The 23,817-nt window shown below is 41.1% G+C and overlaps 1 protein-coding gene across 1 annotated transcript in view; it reads right to left on the minus strand.

Annotated features, from left to right (window-relative positions):
- Positions 1-621: 621 nt before the first annotated feature.
- Positions 622-23,817, minus strand: part of LANCL2 (LanC like glutathione S-transferase 2) — a 30,211-nt gene continuing 7,015 nt past the window's right edge. The window contains exons 2-9 of the mRNA XM_068202438.1: positions 20,184-20,301; positions 15,516-15,723; positions 13,163-13,310; positions 12,373-12,519; positions 8,592-8,774; positions 6,153-6,329; positions 2,809-2,881; positions 622-1,062 (exon numbers count right to left, since the gene is read on the minus strand). Coding sequence (XP_068058539.1) covers positions 947-1,062; positions 2,809-2,881; positions 6,153-6,329; positions 8,592-8,774; positions 12,373-12,519; positions 13,163-13,310; positions 15,516-15,723; positions 20,184-20,301 — 1,170 coding nt within the window. The 3' untranslated portion in view covers positions 622-946. The remainder of the gene's footprint in view (positions 1,063-2,808; positions 2,882-6,152; positions 6,330-8,591; positions 8,775-12,372; positions 12,520-13,162; positions 13,311-15,515; positions 15,724-20,183; positions 20,302-23,817) is intronic.

Raw genomic sequence — 23,817 nt, forward strand, 5'->3', positions numbered from 1 at the left:
TCCTGAGCTACCTGCATGAGAGGCTTGCCCTGGCACCCTCCCTTGCTCATCTGTATTTGAGATGATGCAGGACAGGTTTATTCCAAATTGAGGTCTAGGAAAGGAGAAGCATTTATGTTGTCCAGGCTCTGCTGTTGGTGGCAGAGGGAGGTTAGTCCGAGTGACTCCACCTGCAGTTTAAGCTCATGGCATGGGATGGGGCTCTGCAGCGGTGGGGAGAAGCATCTCCACCCTGCTATAAGCACCTAACACACTAACTAGCTGCAGGTATCAAAGGGAACCTCTCTTTAAGACTTTCAAAGAAGCTTCCCACAACAACAGGAAAATATAAGTCAGATCCCTTCCAACCTGCTAACTTTCTGAAAATGGAAATGGCCTCACGCCTCTTCATCAAAACAGGCTGATCTCCACCAGCTTAGTTTGTAAGGACTGTGGAGAAAAAGGCAGAAAAAATGAACATAGAAACGTTTTTCATCTCTTTTTAGAGCTGCCAGCACACCAGTGAAGCTGGGCACTGTCCTGCAGTGAACTCTCTCTGCGGGTAACCACGCTGCAGAAAGCAACACTGCTCTTGTGAGTCATGCACAAAGGTACAGGACGGAGATTCACGCGAAGACCAGCTTTTGGCTAACAACAAAAGACTCGGATAAACACACAACACCAATAAACGTGCAGAGCATGGCAAAGACCTGAAGAAGACAAACACAACAGAAAAGAGAAAGTTCAAAGCTTGACTTCTCTGGTCCTACATCTGAAGGTGTCACTTTAACAGAACTTAAGTGTGGCTTCTCCTGTTCATGCTCTAATGACTTCATGGTCCTTTAGGGCAGAAGGGGTGAGAAAAGGGCTTTATCCATCTGTCGGTTCAGCATCAAGTTCGTTCACTATCAGAGGCACTAAACAGTCTCATCTCTTCTGGCATCAGTTTCCTTTCGAAGTGATGGTTTTAGCCGTCCTGTTCCACTTTGGTTTCCCTCCTTTGAGGTCTAAGTTCAAACGCTGGAAACTGGGAAGTCTCTGGTACTGAAATGTCTGAGAGGAAGTGGATAGCTCCAGCCATGCCTAAAACATAAGGAGAAGAAGATCATTGTGCACATTAAAATAGCACAGCTGACAGCAAAGGCAACAGCACCCCTTTGAACACCTCCCTCACTAGGATCTTTTTCTAAAGAGGTGAACTTAGACCCTATGGAAAGGCAAGTTCATCTGTACTTTGCCCAGGAAACCAAACTTTATTTGAAAATATTAAAGGCAAGAACCAAGATGTCTCTGTTAACATCTCTTGAACTGAACAATCTCAATGCTATTTAAAATTAAGAAAAAGTTAATCCAAGCTTGGACTGTCCTTCATAGTATGAGCTGCTCCTCCTTGTCATTTCACTGGTTAAAAGAAAAAGCCAAAACTTTATTGCACTTGTGAAGTACAGATTCATTTCCTCACTATCCATGAAGAGGTCATCCAGACCCCAAAGTGCATCACCCAACAGAACTCATAGGGTGACAGATAAGAGAGGCACAACAAGGAAATCATACAACTAACTACAAGTTCAGTTTTATGATCAAGCTAAAATCCTGTTTTATAAACAGCTATGCATATATATAAAGGAACCTTTCTGAATTACAGTATCTGATGGAAACAAAAAACTTAGGACAATTCCTTAAGATGCACATGCAACTTCTGTTCAAAGCATGCGTGTACAGGCAGAATTGGACAACTGCAAGCACAATTTTGGCTACAAAAAGAAATAAAGATTTAAGAGATTTTTTTTCATCTCAAATATGAGACTTCTGTATTTTTCTAAAAAAAATCCCAGACAATTAAAAAACAAAATAAAAGCTGTATGTCAGTATTCAAGCACAAATCATCCTGCTATTCACACTGTTTCACCTTCTCAACAAATTTCATAGATTTTATACAACAGATTACATGAATGCTCTTTTCCCTTCCTACAAGAGCATGCAGTGGTGCCCTCATGAATAGTAACACTTATGCTTTTCTCCTTTAAGCATTAAGACAATAACTCTGTATTTAGAAGGGCTCCTGCTCTCTCTCGTGAATGTGTTCATTCACGCCCTGGACTGTTAGTTTGCAAATATCCCTGCCCAGCTGCTGTAATTTCAAATATCTGCGGCAGGTGGCACACGAGGCTCGTTTTTCATGGAGCAGCCGCAGCTCTACCTTAAATCCCACTTGGATCTGTAATTCCTTGCTACTGATTCTATAACATGAGGATGATACAAGGAATAGAAAATAAGCTACTTAAAAAAAAATTAAAAAGCTCTAGGAAAGTATCTGGTTGCATCTTGAAACTTACAGATAAGCCCCTAAGAACTCTGCACTGCTCTCCTTTCAAGTGATTTGTGTTCGTATTAAAACTACCTTTTCCTTGGTTGAGTATGGCAGCAGAGAAGGCCTAGTTCTGACAGCTAGCAGATAGTTGGAGACCCACAGCTGCTGCTCTGCCCAGTCCCTCTGAAAAACCACCTGTGACAAAACTGTTGCTTGAATTTAAGTTTGCTTTAAACCAAGCTGCATCAGCACAGCAGAATTTTATCCCGGAGGAACACTGCCACTGGTTTTACATTCGAACTGCTGAGATGAAAGCAGGAGTGAGAGTTGTGATAGTGAATGATTTTTCTTTGTCCTTTTCTACCCCCTGCCTTCTTTTAGGCAGACATGATGGTATAGGGGGAGTTTAATAGTGGAGGAGCCCACTGAAGACTTCCCAACTCCTATGCATGTGCCAAAATTGCAAGGATGCCCTTCTTTCCTGTAGTACAAGACCATTTGCAACACTATCACTTTACCTTCAAAGAGGGAGTAAGGTCGGTCAGGAATACGACATCCATGTGCACCGTACTCCAAACACCATTCAGCAAACTGGGGAACACATTAAAAAATATATTTTTATTCAAGACTGTTAAATGCAAGCTTGAGTATCTGAATATCATTAATAGGTACAAAATGTGAAGCAGTGTAAGCAGACACACAACACATAAATCACTGAGATCAATTTGTCCTCCTTCAACCATGACAAGGCCGCAATCAGGTTTTAAATATGTATTTGCATAGACTGAGTTTCAGTTTCATAACAATGCAATGTTGGGCTAGACATCTGCTTTTTGTAAATCAACTCTGCTACATGACAAGGAAAAATGCTGTAAGAACAGATATACTCAGTCAAAATTTTACTAATATTGTATCAGTCTCTTATCTCTCTTAGTGCTTAATTTATCCACAAACTCAGGACTTACAGCTGTTAATTGCATTTTGGTTTTCTTTCATTTCTGTGCACCAATTTAGAGTATTAAATCGTCAGCTGTCATTAATTAGTTTCATTTATTTGCTCTCCCCAAGCCTTATGAAAAACCATTATAAATACAGTTAGACAATTACAGTCATCAATGTTTTGTTGCAGGAGATGGATTACCATTAAAAAGAGTTAACAGTGTCTTTCTCACGGTTGATCAGCACTGCTGAGGTAGCTACATTAGACACACATGACTTATGAACCACACCTGGATCAATTCAGTAACAACCAGCTACTTCTCCTTTATGGCTCTCCAGAGCATTAGGGGGGCACAAGTTCCCCTGGCATTTCTGTGTTTGGATGCAAACCACTGCTTGTTCGAAATACATGCATAGACTCCTGCAAAGCTAACAACTGAGAGGTCTCTCCCTGCTTCCCCTGCAATTTGGCCTACCTGCTAGCAAACACATCAGCCTAACTAGAGGGTGCCCCTGCCCTAGAGCTGGGGGCTCTATGGGGTGTAAGCATGATTCCAGAGGCATCGGTCTGTTCATTAGAAGGAAATGGATGGTATCTCCTCTCTCCCTCCCTCCCCACTCCATTCTGTTTAAATATTTAGTGGGGGGTGATCTTCTCTTGATAGAGGTACGTGCATGTGTCTGAGTGTCTTTCAGGGAAAACACAAGGGAAAAAACCACAAACACAAACATTGTGATTCATACTGTTATTAAGAACTGATTACACATTTTTGGGCACCCTCTGGGTATAAATCTGCAAACTATGGTTTAATTCTCCCATGTAATCCTGTCTTAAATGTGAAGACCAAACATGTTTATGGCATGTTTCTAAGCTATAATCAATTCTTGCAACATCCACATCTGATTGCACACTAGCCTTGATTATTACTTCCAGCCTGGGAACTGCAACAGAAATTTTAAAAATGCACCCTAGGCTACTGAAACACAACCATCATTTGCAAGTTCATAACTTCAGCACAACTGCAATCCAGTAAGCCACAGGATCATTGTTTAACTGGGGGGAGGGAAGAGGGGGAAGAAACAATATCTTAGGGAGACATGTGACATTATTTGTCACACAGACTGGCATGCTTGCCACCGACAGTGGCAATCAAAAGGCTGAACAGCACAGGTCTCAATGCTCTGCTGCCTGGAGCCCAGGATGCCACAGTCCCTCTCTCCTCTTACAGACAGGCCAGCTAGGAGTGCCTCAGCTCCTGATAATCTGAGAGGAAAGCTGTGAAGATGAAAGTGGGAAACACAAAACAGGGGTCTCCTCTATTCAAGTTCTTGTGGCTCATTTTTGAAACAGTTTCGTGGCTTTTGTGAGGTAACCAGGGATTCCAGGCAAGACTCCCTGCCCTAGGCCTGATGTTTTCAGTGTGAAGAAGCACCCCTGGGAAGGCAGCCGTCTCATTCTCTCAGTTACATGCCTCTAGGTACCAACATAACTGCATGTTTGCTTCCCTGCACACTCTGGCTCAGAAAGAAAAGATTTCAAGAGTGCCAGACAAGCAAATTCCTCTGCCTGTTTCCCTCTTACTCTGCCTGTTTCCCCCCCACCCTTCCACTTAGCATGCTTAGCTTCAGAGTGGCTGCAAATCCACTGCCTGACTATGGCGGGCAGCTCCAGCAAACAGCCTTTGGCCACTACATGGCAACCTCCTTCTTCAAGGGATTTCAGGTACGTAACAGAGTCTCTTCCTTTTTCTGGCTTTGAGACAGATATGTTTGCTTTTCTCTAGATAGGTGGGGACAAACGCCAAGGCTCTCTTGGGCCAGAAATGCAGCACCATCAGGAGCTGCCAATGCTGCACAGAGCTGCAGAAGGTGTGCTAGCATGGAGGATGATAGGGAGACTTGACAGTCATGATGCCAGCAATGCCTGCAGGGTGCGGTGGCTCACACATCAGCAGTGGGTGACTCCATGTGTAACGAAGTCACACATTTGCTGTTGGAGTACTAGGGTTTTATTTCAATCTCTAGGATGCAGGTATGTCTACAGGTGTCCTCACAGCATGACGCTTTGGTAAATGTGAGACAAGCAGCAGATTTTTAAAGCTCTGCTGAGAGAGGACAGGCTGACTGCAGAGATGAATACAATAACTTTACATATGGCCAATATTCACTAAAAAGCACCTAGGAAGCAACTCATCAAATTTCATTTGCGATACTGTGTAAAAGGCTTCAGCTAAAAAGCTGTGTACACAACATGAAACCTCATATCAGCGAATTAAAGTGGAAAACAAATCCAACAAACCAAACCAAGGTCTTACAAGGTAAGAAAACAGGCAGAGAAAGCCTCCACCTTCATTAACTGCTAGCACAGTCAAAAGCTGATAGCAGAACTTGGACAATTCCAGTGGAAAAATTCTGATTGTGTCTTTCTCTGCAATTTATATTAATAAAAAAACTCTAAGTGAACAATTTAATAACTGCAATTCAGAGCTCTAAAAGCCCCAAACAGGCACTAGTCTGAAAACAAATAATTACAAAATACAAATACAAACAGTATTGCTTGAGGACCTGAGGAAGACAGTGGAACTCTCACTGGAATAATTAGCAGCACATAACATCAGTCTGTTATTGTTCAGGCAGGCTAATTTTCAGGCTCTTATTTTCTTCTGAATACATTTAGTCCCTCCCCTCTTACAGATAATTTGTGTGTTTCAGTCTGCTTATTAAGACAGAGCTTGCCCCACATACACAGTTGAAGTTGTCCAGTCAAAGTGAGTGAAGTGGAGCAAGTGATGGGCCCTGTTATCCCACCCAATGTCCCAGCCAGCCCCATGCACATCAGCCCACCCCCACCCCAGTTTACCCCTGTACAGGCACTGGGATGCGAAAGGGAACAGTGATTTTGCTGGCATGCTGCAGAGCTCACCTTGCAAGCTCGGTAGAGGTACTTTCTGTCCTGAGTTAGGTTATAGAGAGACAAGAAGGAGTAGCCATTGCCAGCAGTACCGTGGCAGATCCCATACCCTTTTCTCAATAAACCTCTCTGCCAGATGACGTCACTGCAATCCATAGCATCTTTCAGGTATTTATCCTCTTTAAAAGTCTGTGGAATAAAAACAGAGAATAAACACATATCAATTGAAGTATTAATGAAAACAAAACATGTTTTGCTGTTTGTGTAGGGTTTTTCCATATCAAATTTATTTTGAATTTTAATAATCTATTCTTCATAGACTTCTCTTCCTTTTCTTAGCAAGCTGTTTCGCCTTTCCCTGCAGGGTAAAAGAAAAAAACTTTTCAGGTTTTTGTTTCCAAAATCAGGACCCTCAAAGAAAAAACTCAAGTTCAAGGCCTTTGGTTCTAAAACCTACAATCTATTTGAAGGGTATGCGGTCCTTTTTTCTTCATTTTCTATTCCCAAACCAGAATTTGAAAATACAGAAATGTGATGCTCTTCCAAGAAACGTAAAACAGAATAATGGATTAGGACAAATTTAGGACAAAATCTGGTCCTAAATTGCTGGTCTTCATGACTAGTTCTTCCTGACTACTCATGTCTGCCTTCAATTCCATGTCAAAAATACACAAGAATATCTCTTTGCACAGCACAGGACTCTTTTCTCTGTCATAAATATAAGCAGGAACCCTACACTGCCTTTTGGCTACTTGTATTAGTATATTTGTATAGTATATACTCAGAAGCAGTAGTCAGTTTGAGCAAAGTAACACTTTTGCAAAGTTTATTGCATCTGAAATGCACTTAGAGGGCTCATCCAGAAAGAAGCAAACAAAAGCAAGTAATTTATCTGATTAACACCAGAATTCCACCTTTATAAAGCTACTTTGTTGCTCATCTTTGCCTAAGTCACTTAATAGATCAACCATCAAACAAAACTCCAAACCAACAACAAAAACCCCTACCAAAATAACCCCAACAAGACAAACCTGATGCACTACTGCAGACTTAGTCCCCTGGAGATGGTATCCCTTGCCAAGCTATTTAGTAAGATAATAGAAGCAACTAACATGCAAGATTCTTAAATTCACAAGCCTGATACAGGAAGTGCCTCTCTCTGAACAGGTTTTGCCAGAGGCTTAGCCGTAACATTTTGAATTAAGGCCTGGCGACAACACTTGATTTCCAGGACAAACACTGCTGTCTGTTATTACAAGTCCTGTGCCTGGTATAAAAGCATAGCTAGCAAAACACATGCCAACTTTTTTCTTTCAGTGCTTCAAAAAGAAGAATAGAAAGAATAATAAAAAAATATATGTTTCTTCACCTTAAACACAGAAAGAGGCCAAAAAGGAGACTGCTAATCAGAACGTGGTCCTATCCCTCTCACCTCTTGCAAAACATTTTGTGCTGGGGAAAGCATCACATTGACAAAGAAGGAGAGAGTGGAGAAGTGTTAAGTCAATCTCCTACCACAGTCCAAAGAAAAAGCAACTGCAACTGCTGTTACATGCAGCAATGCTCTAAGAAATTTAAAGTTCACATTGCAGGTAGCAGCATGAGTAATTATTCCATAAACCAAGCCTGCTTTTCATCAGCCCACCCAGATGCCAACCAGGGAATCTGGCAAGGAGGGCTGTCAAAAGCAAGAATCGATTTGCATAAATTTAATTAAATGGCATACTTTCAAATGTCATGCAAATCAGAAGCACACAAAAAGACAGGTAGCAAACCTAGTTAAGGATGGAGAAGGGCAAACAGCAGGCTTGTGGTAGCTCAGGAGTTTTATTTACGCCCTGGAAGGGGCCTGAGATCTTAGCTCTGACATTAAGTTCTCGAGACTTATATCTTAATAACTGAGTAATTTATGGAAAACATTCTCTGGCAAGGCACATGAACCTATACTTTTGAAATCCAACATAATTGTTAAAATTCTTAGGATGAAGATTCAAAGAATTTAGGTCAGTGTTCTCACACCCAGGACTCTGATGCCATATTGTTTAAATGTATGTCTCTTTTCTAAGAAAGGTTAGTAACTGCTAGTGCCCTGAGAAGCAATTTTACCCACTTATTTTCTCTTTAAAACATACCAATGTAAGTATTCTGAGATTTTAGGTGTCTAGCTTGGTGTTCTTGTTCAAAAGCCTAGATTTAGAAAGATGCTACATAAAGTCTTGCAAGCAAACAGGCCTGCATATAAGTCTCTCTGTAAAGATAGAGCTATATATACATATGTACGTGTATATATTTACACATAGCTAAGAGCTTGGTGCTAATCACACCAAGGCTGTGGGTTTGATCCCTGCTTGGGCCACTCACTTAAGGGCTGGACTTGATGATCCTTATGGGTCCCCTCCAACCCAGAATATTCTGTGAATCTGTAAAATCTATGAACACAGAATGATTCACCTTATAAGCTTGCATGAGCATGTGGATGACTCCGGGGGCACCATGGCACCAGTGAACCAGCCTGTCAGTCTCATTGCTCAGCGACGATGGGTAATTCCCAGATCGGAATTTTTTGTGACGCACATAGTCAATGCTTGGCTTCACCAGCTCTGTCAGCGTCTCCTGGTCCACATTTGCAATTGGCTGAAGAAAACATTAAAATAAACATTACTAAACACATCAACAGAAGTAGTAACAAATTGTGTATCAACACTTAATTCTACAGTCTGTTTTCAAATATCCTACATACGTGCCCTTGATCCAAATACTGTGAATCACATCCTACAGATTTAATTAACACCTGCTTATTACACCCTTGCTAGGAGCAGTTTTACAGTCATTGCAGAGACAAAGAAATTGGGGCACCAATTTTTACCCGTCTTAATGGAGGAGACACAGAAAGATTATAGAAGAACTGAGAACAGAGTATGAAGACTCCCAGAGTTCTCTTTGTAGCTTAAAATACGGAGAATATTTACAGAAGAAAGACAGTTTTGTACACAGGGTGCTCACAATACAGACTTCCAACATATTGGGTTACACGTTTTGTTTCAAAAGAACTATTTCCCAGCAAATGAAGGAAAGTGTATATAGCAGCATAACTGGCAAGAGATTTATGAAGGCTGAAGTTTTCTGTCATAAACAAAGCTCCATTAAGCTATGGGCTATAAATCTGCATTTCCAATTTTAGAAACAATAGCTACCTCACCAAATACCTAAAAATCTTGGTACTATAAAATCATTCTTCAATTGCTCTTAGGAATTTTCTTTCTAATTTTTTTGTTTAATTTACATCCTTGTCAAATGGAGAATACATCCATCATCCTGCATATTCCTTGTAACTAAAGGTTTAGAAGCCAAGTAACTGTTGTGTCTGCAGTTGCTCTTGCTTGGCATTCCCTCCACTACCAGCCCATTTTCTACCATTTTAACAGCGGAGCTCTCTATTTTTACACAATTTATATGATTTCTGGAATTTCTGCGAGCTGTGGGAACAACCACAGGCATTGGAGCCTATAACAGCCTATTAACTGAGCTTATTTTTTTAAATAACTTGTCTTTATTACTGATTCAAAGTCATAAAATTTCACTATTTCCCACCAGCTCCAGCACATTTGTATTCAACAGGTGGACAGACTCCTAGAATTCAAAGTCTGACAGCCAAATGAACGAAAACTTTCAATAGCTATATTTTGAGTAACCTGAAAAAATGAGAAGCCTGTTTCCCCTCAGCCAGAAGACCTCTGCCAGACTTCTATCCACCAGGTCCCTCAAGCAGACTGTTCATGCTGCTCATCAGAAGTACACCTGAATACAGAGCAGCTTGTCATCAAAAACACCCTAAAGCTAATCAGCCCTCACTCAAAACACTCCCTGTGTGGTAGGGAGGCTTTACAGGAATGTTTGTTTTGAGGCTCTTGGATTTCACAAGGCAATCCTGAAGAGGAAGGCAAAGAGGATGGGCACCAGCAATAAATGCCTTCAGTCTTGAGCTGTGCAAGGCAAGCCCAGCCCAGCTCAGAAATCCTTAGGAGGTAAATCCAAGAAGAGCAGAGCCCTTTACAAACCTCTTTACTTTGTGCTTCCAAGGAGATTTGAGTACGAGTGAGTTTTTTGTTCAAGCTGCTGAGGTTCCCAGCACTTACTTCAAACAACTACTACAGAGTAACCTCCAGGTATGTGTCCTGACTTTCTGGCCAAGAGCAATGCTATGCAAACAGACTTTTGCTTCAGGGTGAGTGAAAGGAGTAGATACTTCCTAGCTAGCACTTCGGAATTCCCTCTCTACCGCCCGGATGAGTTATTTAACATGGCTAGGCTCTTATTCTTCCAGTAGCCTGTAAATAACTCCAGCAATACATGTTTTCTCCAGTTTAAGAAATGTTTGGACAACACTCTGGGAACATAGTATGATTCTTGGGGTGTTCTGTGCAGGGCCAGGAGTTGGACTTGATGATCTTGATGGTCCTTTCCAACTCAGCATATTCTGTGATTTTATGATGTAAGTGTTGTACAGGAATTACCCTCAGTAACCTTCACATCTCAGGTACAATGTTCAATGCCTTTTTTTTTTTTTGTTATCAAACAACCATTCAACAAACCATCTCTTGAATTATTTGATGAAAATACAGCAAAATTCACCCCATTTGGCGTGGGAGGGACGAGGAAAGGATGGGACTCTGATATGCCATCTTCTTCTGCAGTGGATGACTCAACTTTGCATGACTCACAATATTTAACATACAGTGAAAAGATGGTAATCTAATGCTGCATAAACAATGGCTTTCTGGTAATTCTTAAAAGCAGCAATTACATGTAAAGGAAAAACAACTAGGATTTTAACATGTAGACAGAATAGCTTCTGCTCAAATCAAAAAGCACTGTGCAATGATTTCTGCTATCAGCCTCAAATAGTAAATGAAGGATGGACCCTGAATGAGCCTTCTTTAGAAGACTAGCTGTTTCTCTGAAAATCTAGCACTACCAGGGAAAGAAAAATAGAAGCCAGAAAGCTGAAGGAAGCCGAAGAGAGTGGACAACCTTGTTGAAGACAGCAGTAGGTAAAGATAGGAGCATGGTAAATCAGAGGAGCCTGAAGCCCTAGTGGGATGATCACTGCAGAAAATGGGTATAGTGAGGTTAAGACACACCCCAGGTTGCAGAGCAGTAGCTACTTCTATAGCAAAGTCATCTGGTTTAACCACAACTGCTGGTGGAAGTGGTGTAAGGTAATCTGAAACACAGCATTTTTTCTAAGTGAGGAATGGCTGAGCAGTGGCAGCACCAAATACCAGCTCAATCACTTCTATAGTGAACATTTGTACACAGCTGCAGACTGTGAGGATGTATGGTCCTTCCATTTGCCTGAAGAAAACTCATTCTGCTTGAGCTGGCAAGGAAATTGATATTTACAAAGATGTACAGACTGGCAGTAGCACCTTCAAAACCAGAAACAGGTGCAAAAAAGTTTTGCAGCTCTGTGGCAATCTTCTATAATGAATCTTAAGGCTTTTTTCCCAGACTGTAGAACAGAAATAATCATAATCCTCTTGCAAATCTCAGGGCAGGGGGGAATAGATTTATATATGGGAAAGAGGAGGTTTACAGAAGAGAGGAATCTCACTAAGGAAAAAAGAAAGAGGAAAGCAGGGGTCGTAAATACACTAAAGAGCATCAGAGTTTCGTGTGAAGGAAAGTTAAGAAAGAAGAAAAACATCTAAATAATAAAAGCATACTGAAGACTAATATGTGATTAAGGATAGTCTTCCAAAAGCACCAAGGCAGTTGGGGCGGGGGGGAAGGAAATCCCTAGAGGAAGGGCATGGAGGACAGGAGTCATCAGCGATGCTATTGCTTAAAAATAGCAAAAAATTGAAGAGTGATGGATAGTGAGTAAGTGAATTTTTAGCTGTTCCAACTGCAGACACCAGAAGTAAGTATGAAGATGAGAGAAAGCACTTCAGTGCCTTTGCTTAGGACAAGAAACCAGATCCTGAAAAGCTGGTACTCTGAACCACAGGTCAAGAGTTAAATCATTTTAATGAGATCATACCCTAGTCACAGTTTTCTTCTGCTATCAAACCCTTAGGTAACACCTCAGCACAGTTCTGTGCTGCAGTCTAACTCCAAATTGTGAGACCCCGATCCAGCACAACACTGCACATGCATAAAAGCTGAAGATAAGATCCCTCTTATCAAAAATCACTGCTACTTCACCCCAGCCAACAGAAGATGCTCTTACCTGCATGAGCATGTAATAGATCCCAGCCACTCCATGGGCTGCTCCAACATACTGCTTCCTGTGCCACTGGTACAACAGAGGACAACGGTCTGTTTTCCGCTCCTCCTTTGAGAAGTTTTTCCCTGACTCAATAATAGCATCTATTACCTAAGAAAAAGAGCACACCCTCATTACGTGTGTTTTTTACTTCAATTCAGAGGGTTTTGCTTCTGCATAACTAAACCCAGAACAAAAAATAAGCCACAATACATTGGTAGGACAACAATATTCAATTCATTTGGATTTGAGTGTTGAGGGAGAAAAGGTATTTTCCTTAATGATGAAATCAATTATATTTTAAGAGTAGAAATTTAATCAATATTTCTAGTTTTTTCCAGCCCCGGCTTCTCTGGTTCTGGTATCCGCAAAACAGTCATGCGTGTTCCCCATGCTACATTTCCTTTCTTTTACCTTAAAACACTTCCACAACTTCTGTCTTAAGGTGTTTTTTTTTTTTTTTTTTTTTTTTTTTTTTTTTTTTTTTGTAGCAATGTCTCAAGTGGCCAAAACTAGTTACATATTAACTTATTTCCTTGGCTGGACACAGATCCACCCACACTGGCCTGTCCCAGCCCCAGCTGTGCAGCAGGGAAAGGGGGAAGAGACTGGATGTACAGATGAGATTGGGTTTCCAGCTCTAGGTCCCTCTTCTCTCCAGCACTCCTCTCTTAAATTGCTTGGAATATGTATGAGAGTGATCCCAGTTCAACCTCACTGACACTGTGATGCTGGAGAGAGAAAAGTGTCTTACCTCTTTGATAACAGACTGTGGGACAGTGTCTGGACCGATTTCAGTGTTCAAGTACAGCAAGGCATACAGGTAACCTGCTCTGCCATAGAGCAGCTCATCTGGAAGTTCGGAATCGGTGCTGATGACTGTCCTTTGGAGTTGCAACAACCTGCATCAGACAAGGAAGGTGGGGAGAGAGTATCTTCTGTAGAGACCACACTGCACTGTACAAGCCATCAATCGACCAGAAGCAGAACAAATGGTGAAGCCCCACCAACCCCCTTCAATCACTCCCAGTCCAGTTGGCTGCTGGGTTTACAGGCAGAAATTCATCATGCCTGCCATCTTCAAGATGGGAAACTCTGAGCCAGAGCCAGGTGAGTATCAGCACAACTGTCAGGATTCTGTGCAGACAGAAACAGATGCAGGGTAGGAGATGGAGAAGCCCAGAGAGCTACTCCAGCAAAGACAGAAACCTCCTGGAGCCTCTGGGAATTTCACCAAAGTGAGGAACAATTAATTGTACATGTTTAAGAGGGGAAAAAAACCCCACACAAAAAACCCCAATACAACCATTTGTGGTTCCCTCTCCTAAGAAAATATGTTATCTCAAACATTTAGCACCTCAGTTTTGAAAAGGACATTGCTAAAATGCACAAGTGTTTTGCTTGCCTTTAGCAGTGAAAAAACAAGAAACAAGAAGTGCTGGCCATGGTAACTCTCCTTTTCTCCAGAATGAGTCTCTGCTAATTCTCTACCAGTCTGTATTAACACTGAAGTGGATCAGAGATCTGTTTTACAGCCACTCCCTCCCTGTCTCTTCCTATCTTTTTTGATTAAATTGATATTTAGATGAAACCATGGTGATGATAACATTTGAAGTTGGGGGAAGGGTAACAACAATCTGGATTAAGACCAAATTCAATTCCCAGATTCCCCTAGCTATTATTTCTCAGGAGAAATGTTAGCATTAATATCATGCCATAGCAAAACCACTGACCTCAATCATGTGTTTATGCTGTCGCTGCTTAATACTAGGGAAAAGCTACTAAAAAAAGCCACTTTTCTATCTCCTTTCTGAGAACTACGCTTTGGGTTTAGAATTAACTTATTTACTTCTAAACTGTCCACTATTAAGTTTTATTATTGAACTCATACAACTGGACAAGGTAAAAAGTTAAACGTGAAATCACAGATTACATTTTGACATCTATAATGTACCACTCAGATGGTGTCATGTATATATTTGCAAACAAAAAATTATAAAATAAACAAATAATCGAACTAAACTCCTTTTCACTACTTCTCATAGAAATTACTTTACAAGGAAAGGCAACAATAAAGATTTACTGCTAATCTCATTTTGCTATACTCATGCTTTTTGCCTTACAGCAAACAACACTGTTTTCTGAACTGCATTCAAAATGACATGCCCAAGTTTACTGCCAATTGTAAAAGCAAAAACCCCCAAACCTAACACTCACTTCTAAACTGAAATATTCATTCAGGAACAGCAGCAGAGGTTAATTACACTAGGATTCTAGAACAGAAAGAGACCAATTACATTTCCAAACATAAACTAGAATGGAGATGAGGACATAAGTCTCATTGCAAATTCTGCCAGCCTGAGGTATGCTGCTGGACAGTTAGCAGATGGACTGTGGTGCTGAATGCAAACCTCACAGGGTTCCAGGGCTTCCAGCCCTTGCTGGGACAGCAATCAGCTCTGTACCAGCAAAGGCACAGTCAGCTCTGTAATGAAGCTACATCTAAATGAGATTTCTTGAGACATTTGTTCCATTTAGATTACTTTGAAAAGGGGCTGGAATTTTTTCAGGCCACCCTTCATATGCTCTGACCTAATTAAATTCTTTGCCTTCACAAATCTGCTCCTGCAAATACTTACTCTTTGTTATATTAAATTTTTGTTATGCATTAATCCGATACACTGTGTTTCTGTCTGCCTGCATCCAGATCCTGCAGTACACGTTTTGTAATGAATCTACAACTAAGACCCAGTCTTGACAGAAAGCATCACATACTGCACAAGCACTACATACATCCAATGACAAGAGCGTGGCTTTTGTTAAATGTCACTTCAATGTGACAAAATCAGAACGTGCGTGCACTACAGATATGCCCAGGACATCCTGGCCCAACAGCGATAGAAGACTCAAGATAACCCACTAAATATGAACAAGTGCAAGCCAGCTTTAATAAAGATAAAGGTATTTTGTATTCTTGTACCAAAACCTTATCAGGAGAGAAAGTGTCCATTCTTCAACCCCGTCCTCTAAAATTTCACTTGCAAAGTTACTGAACCAATGATCTCTACAAATAAAAGGCATGACATTTCCCACCATCAACCACTTACTTGGCAACACATTCTTGAGATTCACTGCTGTTTTTCAGCTTGTGGTAAACCACTGCACCCACTGCCAATGGTCCAGCATCACCACAGAGGAAAGTAACTCTTCTGCCATTCAGATTGCGAAGGATTCTCTTCACGTAATCAAGAGATCGCTGCAAATGGCTCTGGTTTTTTGTGACACGGTATAGTTGCAGATATAAGAGGGCAATACCTGAAATGAACACATGAAAAAGAGAGAGTTTCACTTACTTTTCTTTCTAAGTGTATCATATTCCCCTTTTTGGTGCCTCTGAACCAGTAACTCAAACGTGAACAGGTATTTTGGCAATAAAAACATGTCAGTAAAGGGTCCTAGCTTATGCAGTGTGAAGGCACTGGGCCACTATTTGGATGACATTTCAATGGGATTATGGGAAAAATAAAAATTATCGGACTGAAGCCCAATGGTAGAGTCTCAATTTCCAAAAAAAAAAAAAAAAAAAAAGAAAACTCATGACTCAGACCTCAACACTTGGCAAACAGTATTGGGTTTGCACAGCCAAGCATTGGTAGTGGGGGGCTACAAGCTTCGTGAGAAACTGCTGGAAGCTTCCCCCATGTCTGGCAGAGCCAGTCCCTGGTAGCTGCAAAGGCTGATGTGCCACTGGTCAAGGCTGGGCAAATTAGAAATAGTGGTAATGCCTCTGTACTAGGAGAGAAAGGAAGAAGAGGAAAAAAAGTTATTGTGTAGCTGTAATTGTGGCCAGAGAAGACTGGAGTGAGAACATGTGAGAGGAACAGCTCTGCAGACACCAAGGTCAGTGAAGAAGAAGGGAAAAGATGCTCCAGGCACTGGAGATGAGATTCTTCTGCAGGCCGTGGTGCAGATCATGGTGAGGCAGCTGTACTCCTGCAGCCCATGGAGGACCATGGGGATGCAGAGATCCAGCTGCAGCCCATGAAGAAGACTCATGGAGCATGCCAAAGCAGGTAGATGCCTAAGATGAGGCTGTGACCTATTGGAAGGGGGCTGTAACCCCTGAGGAGAGAGGAGCCCATACTGGAGCATCTTGTGCTTGAAGGACTGCACCCCATGGAGGAGTGACCCATGCTGCAAGTTCGCAGAGAGCTGTTGCTCATGAGATGGACTCACACTGGAGAAGTTCATGGAGAACTGTCTCTTGTAGGAGGGACTCCTGTGGGGGAACAGGGGAATGACTCTTCCTCCTGAGCAGCAGGTAAAACCATGGGTGATGAACTGACTATAACCACCATTCCCTGTTTCTCTATGCCACTGGGGGAGGATGTAGAGCTGGGAAGAAGGGAGAGGTGTGAAGAAGGTGTTTTGAAGGTCTTATTTTACTTCTCACTATCCTGCTCTGATTTTGTTAGAAATAAATTAAATGAATATCTTTAATTCTAGCCTGTTTTGCCCATGATGGTATTCAGTGAGTGATCTCTCCTGGTCCTTATCTCAACCCATGAAGCCTTCACTATATTTTTCTCTTCCCTGTCCAGCTGTGGAGGGGAGTGAGAGAGAGGTTTTGTGGGTGCCCCGCATTCAGCCAGCATCAACCCACTACACAAAGAGATCACTGAAGATTCAACAATTTGAGTTAACAAGCACATGTATGACTGAGTATACTAACTGTACAATACTCATCTATTATATACAAGAAGTGACTTCTCATTTGATTTGCAAAAGGATCTTTTGATGAGTTTTTGGATTCAAGTTGCCAAGTTCTTTATAACCCCTAAAGTATTTCACAACAAGATTACAAGCCTGTACAAATCAAGCAGGTTTTTAAAAGCCAGAAGTCTAATCAAGGCTCTAAGAATGCCAGGAGGTACTATCAAGCTTCATTCCATTGAACTCATTACATAGTTTTCCATTAAAACAAACCAAAACCTCAGAAGTAACAACAATGTAGACTGAAGGAAGTGAAAGAAACCTAAGTGGATGTCTATTGGCCAACTGCACACACACACGTGCAGAAGTAAATCACTTGTCTCCAGACCACACTGTAACTCAAACCCATTTCTGAATGGAGAGAGCACTCCCCTGAGCCTCATCCAAAGCCGAGTACACACAAAGCCCACTTAGCTCACAGAGAGGCTACCTCAGCAGTACCAGAACAACAGACCACAAGAGCGCTGGTACATCCTCACATGTTCCCTAGGCAGGCTCTGAGCAAGCCTTTCTAGGTGAATCTAAGAAGAAAGCTACAGAGTTCTGGTAGCCCAGTTCAACATCATAGGAACTTGTGGGCTATTTACAGGGATCTGTGGAACCCTTTTTTACGCTGCAACAAATGTGCAAATATCTTGGCTTGACCAAAGGATGATTAGAAATGTAGCCACAAAGTCCAGCTCATCTCCTCCTTCCTAGTGTTTCTCAGTGCAACACACCCTTAAAATGGCTCCTCCAAGAGGCCTGGCATGTAAAAAAGTACTTGTATAAAGTAAGATGGACTCTTACCTGTGTCCCATGATTGCTACATGCCAACACCAGGTGCTCCAAGATTGTAAAGATGTTTCACAAAATGCAAGCCAATGCTCTTGACTGCACTGCCAATAAGATTTGTCTAGACTTGGTACACAAAAAGCAGGGCAGTTGTTCACAGCACTACTTTTACCTTCTGATTTGCACACTAGCAAAATGCAGCAAAGAGCAAGTTTGGGGAAGAAGTACCTGCATTAAGAATTTTAAAAACCAGATCATTTAAATACTTTTATTCAAAACCATATCTACAGGAGCCCTGAAAGAAGTTAACAGCTTGGAATAGATGTAAATGGCAATCCTTCTACAGGATGGAAAAATCCCACACTCATTAGACAACGTCACTCGTTCATCTATATTCCTGTTTCAGCTAATGATGGCTGTGTTACTTTTACCTTATGACTCACTTTCAGTATGCTCTGGTTTATCAGCCATAATTTCAGTTGTCAGTCACTGTGCCAGAACACAACTCCCTGGGAGCCATTCTGTACTGTCAGCATGAGAAAGCCCACCCCTGGAGATCTGCACGCACTCAGCAGCCAGTCACTTTCAGACCCTGAAACACGCCTATCTTTTAAGCCTGAGTTGTCTAAAAGTTCCCCACCCATCCACCCACAGCACCATCTGTACCAAAACATCAAGAAGAAAGCAAAGAAATTTTACTCTTTAATTGCCAGATTTAAGCCTAAGGATGGATGAAGGCTGGAGAGCTTTTCCAAGGTACTCCCCCCTCATGACATGGATATAAAAGAATAGATCACCTGAGGGCACATTTCAAACACATGGTGCCTGAAGCTTGAGTTAGAAGAGCAGGAACAGAATATGCCATTCTATCCAGCAAAGTCACAGTTATCAGGCCTAGATGGACATGCCCTGGCAACTTGAAGAACAGTGGCTGCATCAGACATGAAAACCATAGGCTCTGCCTAAAGGATCAGTGCCCTGATTTCAGCTGGGATATAGTTAATTTTCTTCTCTGTAGCTACAGTGCTGTGGTTCAGATTTAGTGTGAGAATAACACTGATAGCACACTGATGGTTTAGTTGTTGCTGAGCAGTGCTTACCCTAAATCAAGGACTTTTCAGTTTCCCATGCTCTGCCAGAGAGCAGGTGCGCAAGATGCTGGAAGGGACCATGACCAGGACATGTGACAGGAAGGGGCCAAAGGGCTATCCCACTACAACAGGACATCATGCTGGCTACATAAACTGGGAGGAGCTGGCTGGAAGCCACCAATCACTGCTCAGGCTTGGGCTGGACTTCAGTGAGCAGATGGTGAGCAAAAGCATTCTGCATCACTCATTTCTCTTGCATTTTATCCCTCTCCCCTTCTCATTACAATTGTAATTATTATTGTTGGTCCTATTACTACTATTCTTTTATTTTACTTTATTTCAATGATTAAACTGTTCTTATCTCAGCCCAGGTGTTTTATCTTTTTTGTTTTTATCCCCTCCCTATGCAACTATGGCAGAGGGGATGTAGGAGAAGCAGGGTGTGCTTGGCTGTGTGATATTTAGTTGCCAGGTGGGGTTAAATCACACCAATTAGAAAGGCTCATTTACATCTGGACAGCATTAGTGATGCAATGCTAAATGAAAAATGGTCCCTAGCAATAACCATCACCTGCACACACCTAATTTTCTTCATGATCTTCACAGTCTTGCAACCATACCTCTACACTCCCCCTCCTCACACAACCACTTTACCATTTTTGTACAGACAGAACAAGAATAGCCAAACTACCCAAATTCCAGATTTGAAGGCTACAAGCTCCTGGCCACAGAACATATTCCCCCCATCTACTCCCAGTGATTAGAAAACACTGTTACCATTAGAGAACTGCTAACTAATAGCCTGTTGAACAGGAAAATGTGAAAAATAACCCATTTTTAAAAGCAAATTTAAAGAAACAAGAGGTAAGGTAAAAGAGCAGCATTAGAAAATCCACTCCTTTTGCAAAACAATGATCTCCATATATAAAAGTCAATTATCATTCTGTATCTTTGTCTGCTGAAGTCAATGCAAGTTACAGACAGTAGTGACCAAGGTTCCAGAGTTAAAAGGAAAACCAACTCACCAAAATGCCCAGAGTATTTCTGCCACTCCTACAAGAATACCAGAATCTCCTGTGAATAAATCCAATTACATCATTTAACAAATATATTTCATTCAAATTCTAGCTTTCTCACCAGTCCAGCCAGTATAGGCAGAGCAGTCATGTGGATCTGCCGTCTTCAGCCCTTCCTCCATTTGTTGCAGAAGGTCCTTGATTTTTGCCTGGATCCGTTTTGAGAACCGAGCATTGACCTGAAAGAGGAGACGGGGAACAAGCCAGAAAATAAACAAATTAAAGAATGCAAAGTACCTGCTCCACTTTCTTGTTTGGGAAGAAAACCAAACCAAAACAAAACCAATCAAACAAAAAATAACTAGGAAATAAATAACACATAACAACAATGAGCAGCATCAAGGTGGTTCATCTTAAGTGTGTCTCATGTTGTAAATGCATTCTGACTACATTTTAGGGTAAGTTACAAGTATCTACATTACACAAAAATTACCTGTGCATTCTTTAAAGTCACACAATGAGCAGCTATGGACACTGTGACAGCATGTAATTCTTATCAGGGTCCTGGTACCAAGACCATGTTATGGACAAACAACAAAAGCCCTGTGTTATAAGTGCTTGCTCTCATCACAAGGACTCTGGCACATCCTTTGTAGCACTACAGAGCAGGAAATAGCCCAAGGAAAAGAAATGTACCAGGTGACCAGTCTTTTTGTACAGATTACTCAAGACAATCAAGCCAAAGAAGATGAGTAGAAGCAGCTCAGCATCTTCAGCTCAGGCACGAAGACAAGGAAACAATCTTTGATTTTACACACTGCTTGCTTTAACTTTTGACCAAAAATGTTTATATGGATGAAATACATTATATATAAGAGGATACTTTACTTTTGCCAACATTTCTCTCATTATGCACACTTCTAGGGAAAATATGTTCCGGATTACTCCCTTAAGCCTATGGAACATGGAAATTAGCACAGTAGTATGGAAAGTTCTTGCTTGACTACAGCACATTCCAAAAGTGCGGGGTTTGGATAAATTACAGGTCCTGGATGCCGCCATGCAACCAATTACTCAAGACATGCCACATTTTGTACTCTTGTTCAGAGTGGAACTTCAAATAAAAACCAGTTATTTCAAACATCTACCCAACAGAATTAGAATTTAGGAAGATTTAAGAATTGTATAAGGCTTCTGACACACTAGAAGTCTTCAGGGTGACTAGTTCAAATCCATTTAAGGATATCCAATGTAGGATATGAAGGGAGAAGGAAATTGTGCCATTATATCTCACACTGAACACATATAATTCTAGAAACAAGCTAGAGATACCTTAATCTTTTCCAGTATCTCTAGAAATAGCAACCAAACACAGCAGGCATCTGAAGCCTGTTACTCTTCTGCCTTAATATGGTGCTAAGCACCTTTCTGTTAGGAAACTGTACTATGCATCCACATCACCAAGACCTCACCACCCTCCTTTTTCTGACTAGTTCAGTGAGGTCTCAACATAAAGGAAAACTTTCCTCAAGGGCAGGGCTTCTCTCCTTCAAAAGACAGCTATGCCGACACTAAGGCATATGGTGAAACAGCATGAGGATATTCACATGGATGCATCCAGGCACAGAGCTCAGCTAATCTGACAAGAGTGAACTAAGGCTTCAGACAATACAATACAAATAAATTTATTTACCTACTGCACATCACAAACATGCGGGTTATCTTTTTGTTCTGACAATAAACCTGCTGTTACCAAATTGGGATATTTAATATCAAACACCTGATTAAATTCCTTAGAGGTAGGAGGGGAATACTAGGACATCAGGATGCCTGGGTTCTGCACTGACATCTCAGTCCCATACAAATAATTTAGCTCAGGTTGGTAATCCCTCTCTCTAGAATTTGAATTGTAACTTATCTTGGTTTAGTGCTTGGAAAAGCAAAGATTAAAGGGTATTTTTATTAATATTTTTGTAATTATCTGTAAGCCCAAACAAGGCTACTCCCATACTTCCTCAGTGTGAATAGGTTATAAGTGGAAACAAAGTTTTCCCTAGCTATCTACTCCTCTCTTTTTTTTCTGGTTGCTCTGAAGCTTTCACAACCAAGCACTGTCACTGATGATTTTATAAGATTCCCCTATAAGCTTGTAACAGATGTTTACATGCACTAGAATAAATTAATTACACAAAGAAATGAATGTTGAAAGGTGGCTTTAGAAGATTTAAAATCTTCCTTCAAGGAATCTTGGGGCAGCATTACAACTGAGCGTAACACGCACACTTGTGTGGAGCACAGATTGATTTTCATCAGAAGCACATTCATCTCAAGAGGATGTTTCCAGCAGTCAGCCTTTGCTGCAGGTGACTTGTTATTCCTGTACGGACAAACAAAAACCAGGAAGTCTGATCTCTGCTATCCAGTGGGACATTTACTTCTGAGTCACAACAGACTGGATGATAGCAGGAGCTGAAGAGTATCTTTAATTAGAAAAGGGTCTCTCTAGGAATTCAACTGCTGCATTACTCCTCTGCTGCTGTAGAAGGAAAACCATTATCATCGCAAACACTGCTCAAGTTTTATATTGTCAAAACACACAAAAAAAGAGCTCATTCCTCATTATACTAAATAGAGCCTTGTGCCATATTGGTTATGGTAACTAAAAAGGCTCATTATCAGCACAGAAGTAATGCAAGAAAAACGAAGCATGTTGTTTTGGAAATTAATAGTATTGTTATTTATTTGAACCATATCACTTTTTCCATTGCAGTGAGACATCAAGCAAAGCTACAACCCAATACAAAGTCGTCCAAAGCCAACAGAAACGTAAAGGACGCAAGTACTGAAACATTGCTCACCTTTGGCACAAAAAAATAATGTCACTCAAATGCTTGTTCAACTAGTCACAAGGGATAGAATGAAAGATTACCAGTTGGCAAAAAAGATGATGGAAAACATTTAAGGGCTGTGAAAAGAGGTTTATATGATTCAGTGCAGCTTCACACTGAAATCTGTTTGATAAGCAACAGTGGAATACTGATAATGATGTACCTGCAAAGGAGAAAAGACGTGTAGTATGATGGGAAGGACTGGGTGGGGAGGGTGTATTGATGTCAGGGTAAGAGAAGCTGCTCTGGAGTAGGTGTTGGTACAAAATAATCTAAATTATGCTGTCCTTGTTAGCAATACATGTCTCCCCTGTCTGCTTTCTTTCATTTGTAGGGTTTCTAAAGAGAATTTAACTCATTATCTTCTGTAAATTCAGGACTAGAACTACACACCTACATTAGAGCACAGTGCTAACAACACCCAGGTCATGGGTTTGATCCCCATATGGGCTATTCACTTATGAGTCAGACTCAATGGTTGTTATTGGTCCATTCCAACACAGAATATTCTGTGATTCTGTTATTATAAAAAATACATAATGATGTAAATAAAAATCTCCTAAAAAGCCCAAACACGTCACTTGCAGTCAACACTACAGTAACATACCAACTTTTGTATGACCATTGCAGCCATATCCAGCTTTACTGCCATGGCATTAAAACAAACCAGAACCAGCAGCAGATGAAGCAATAAGCAGCTGTTATGTATGTATTGTATATCATGATTTCTGGTAGGTAAGAGAAGCCTGTAACTTTAAAGTCTTGCATGCACATTTGTACCAAATGTCACAGTGCTGATATAAGTCTGACAATGTAACCCTGAGGCCTCATGGCACTCCTTCTGTCATTAACAGTAACACTCTGGTT

The sequence above is a fragment of the Anomalospiza imberbis genome, chromosome 1 (genome assembly GCF_031753505.1).
Source record: "Anomalospiza imberbis isolate Cuckoo-Finch-1a 21T00152 chromosome 1, ASM3175350v1, whole genome shotgun sequence".
Taxonomy (NCBI): domain Eukaryota; kingdom Metazoa; phylum Chordata; class Aves; order Passeriformes; family Viduidae; genus Anomalospiza; species Anomalospiza imberbis.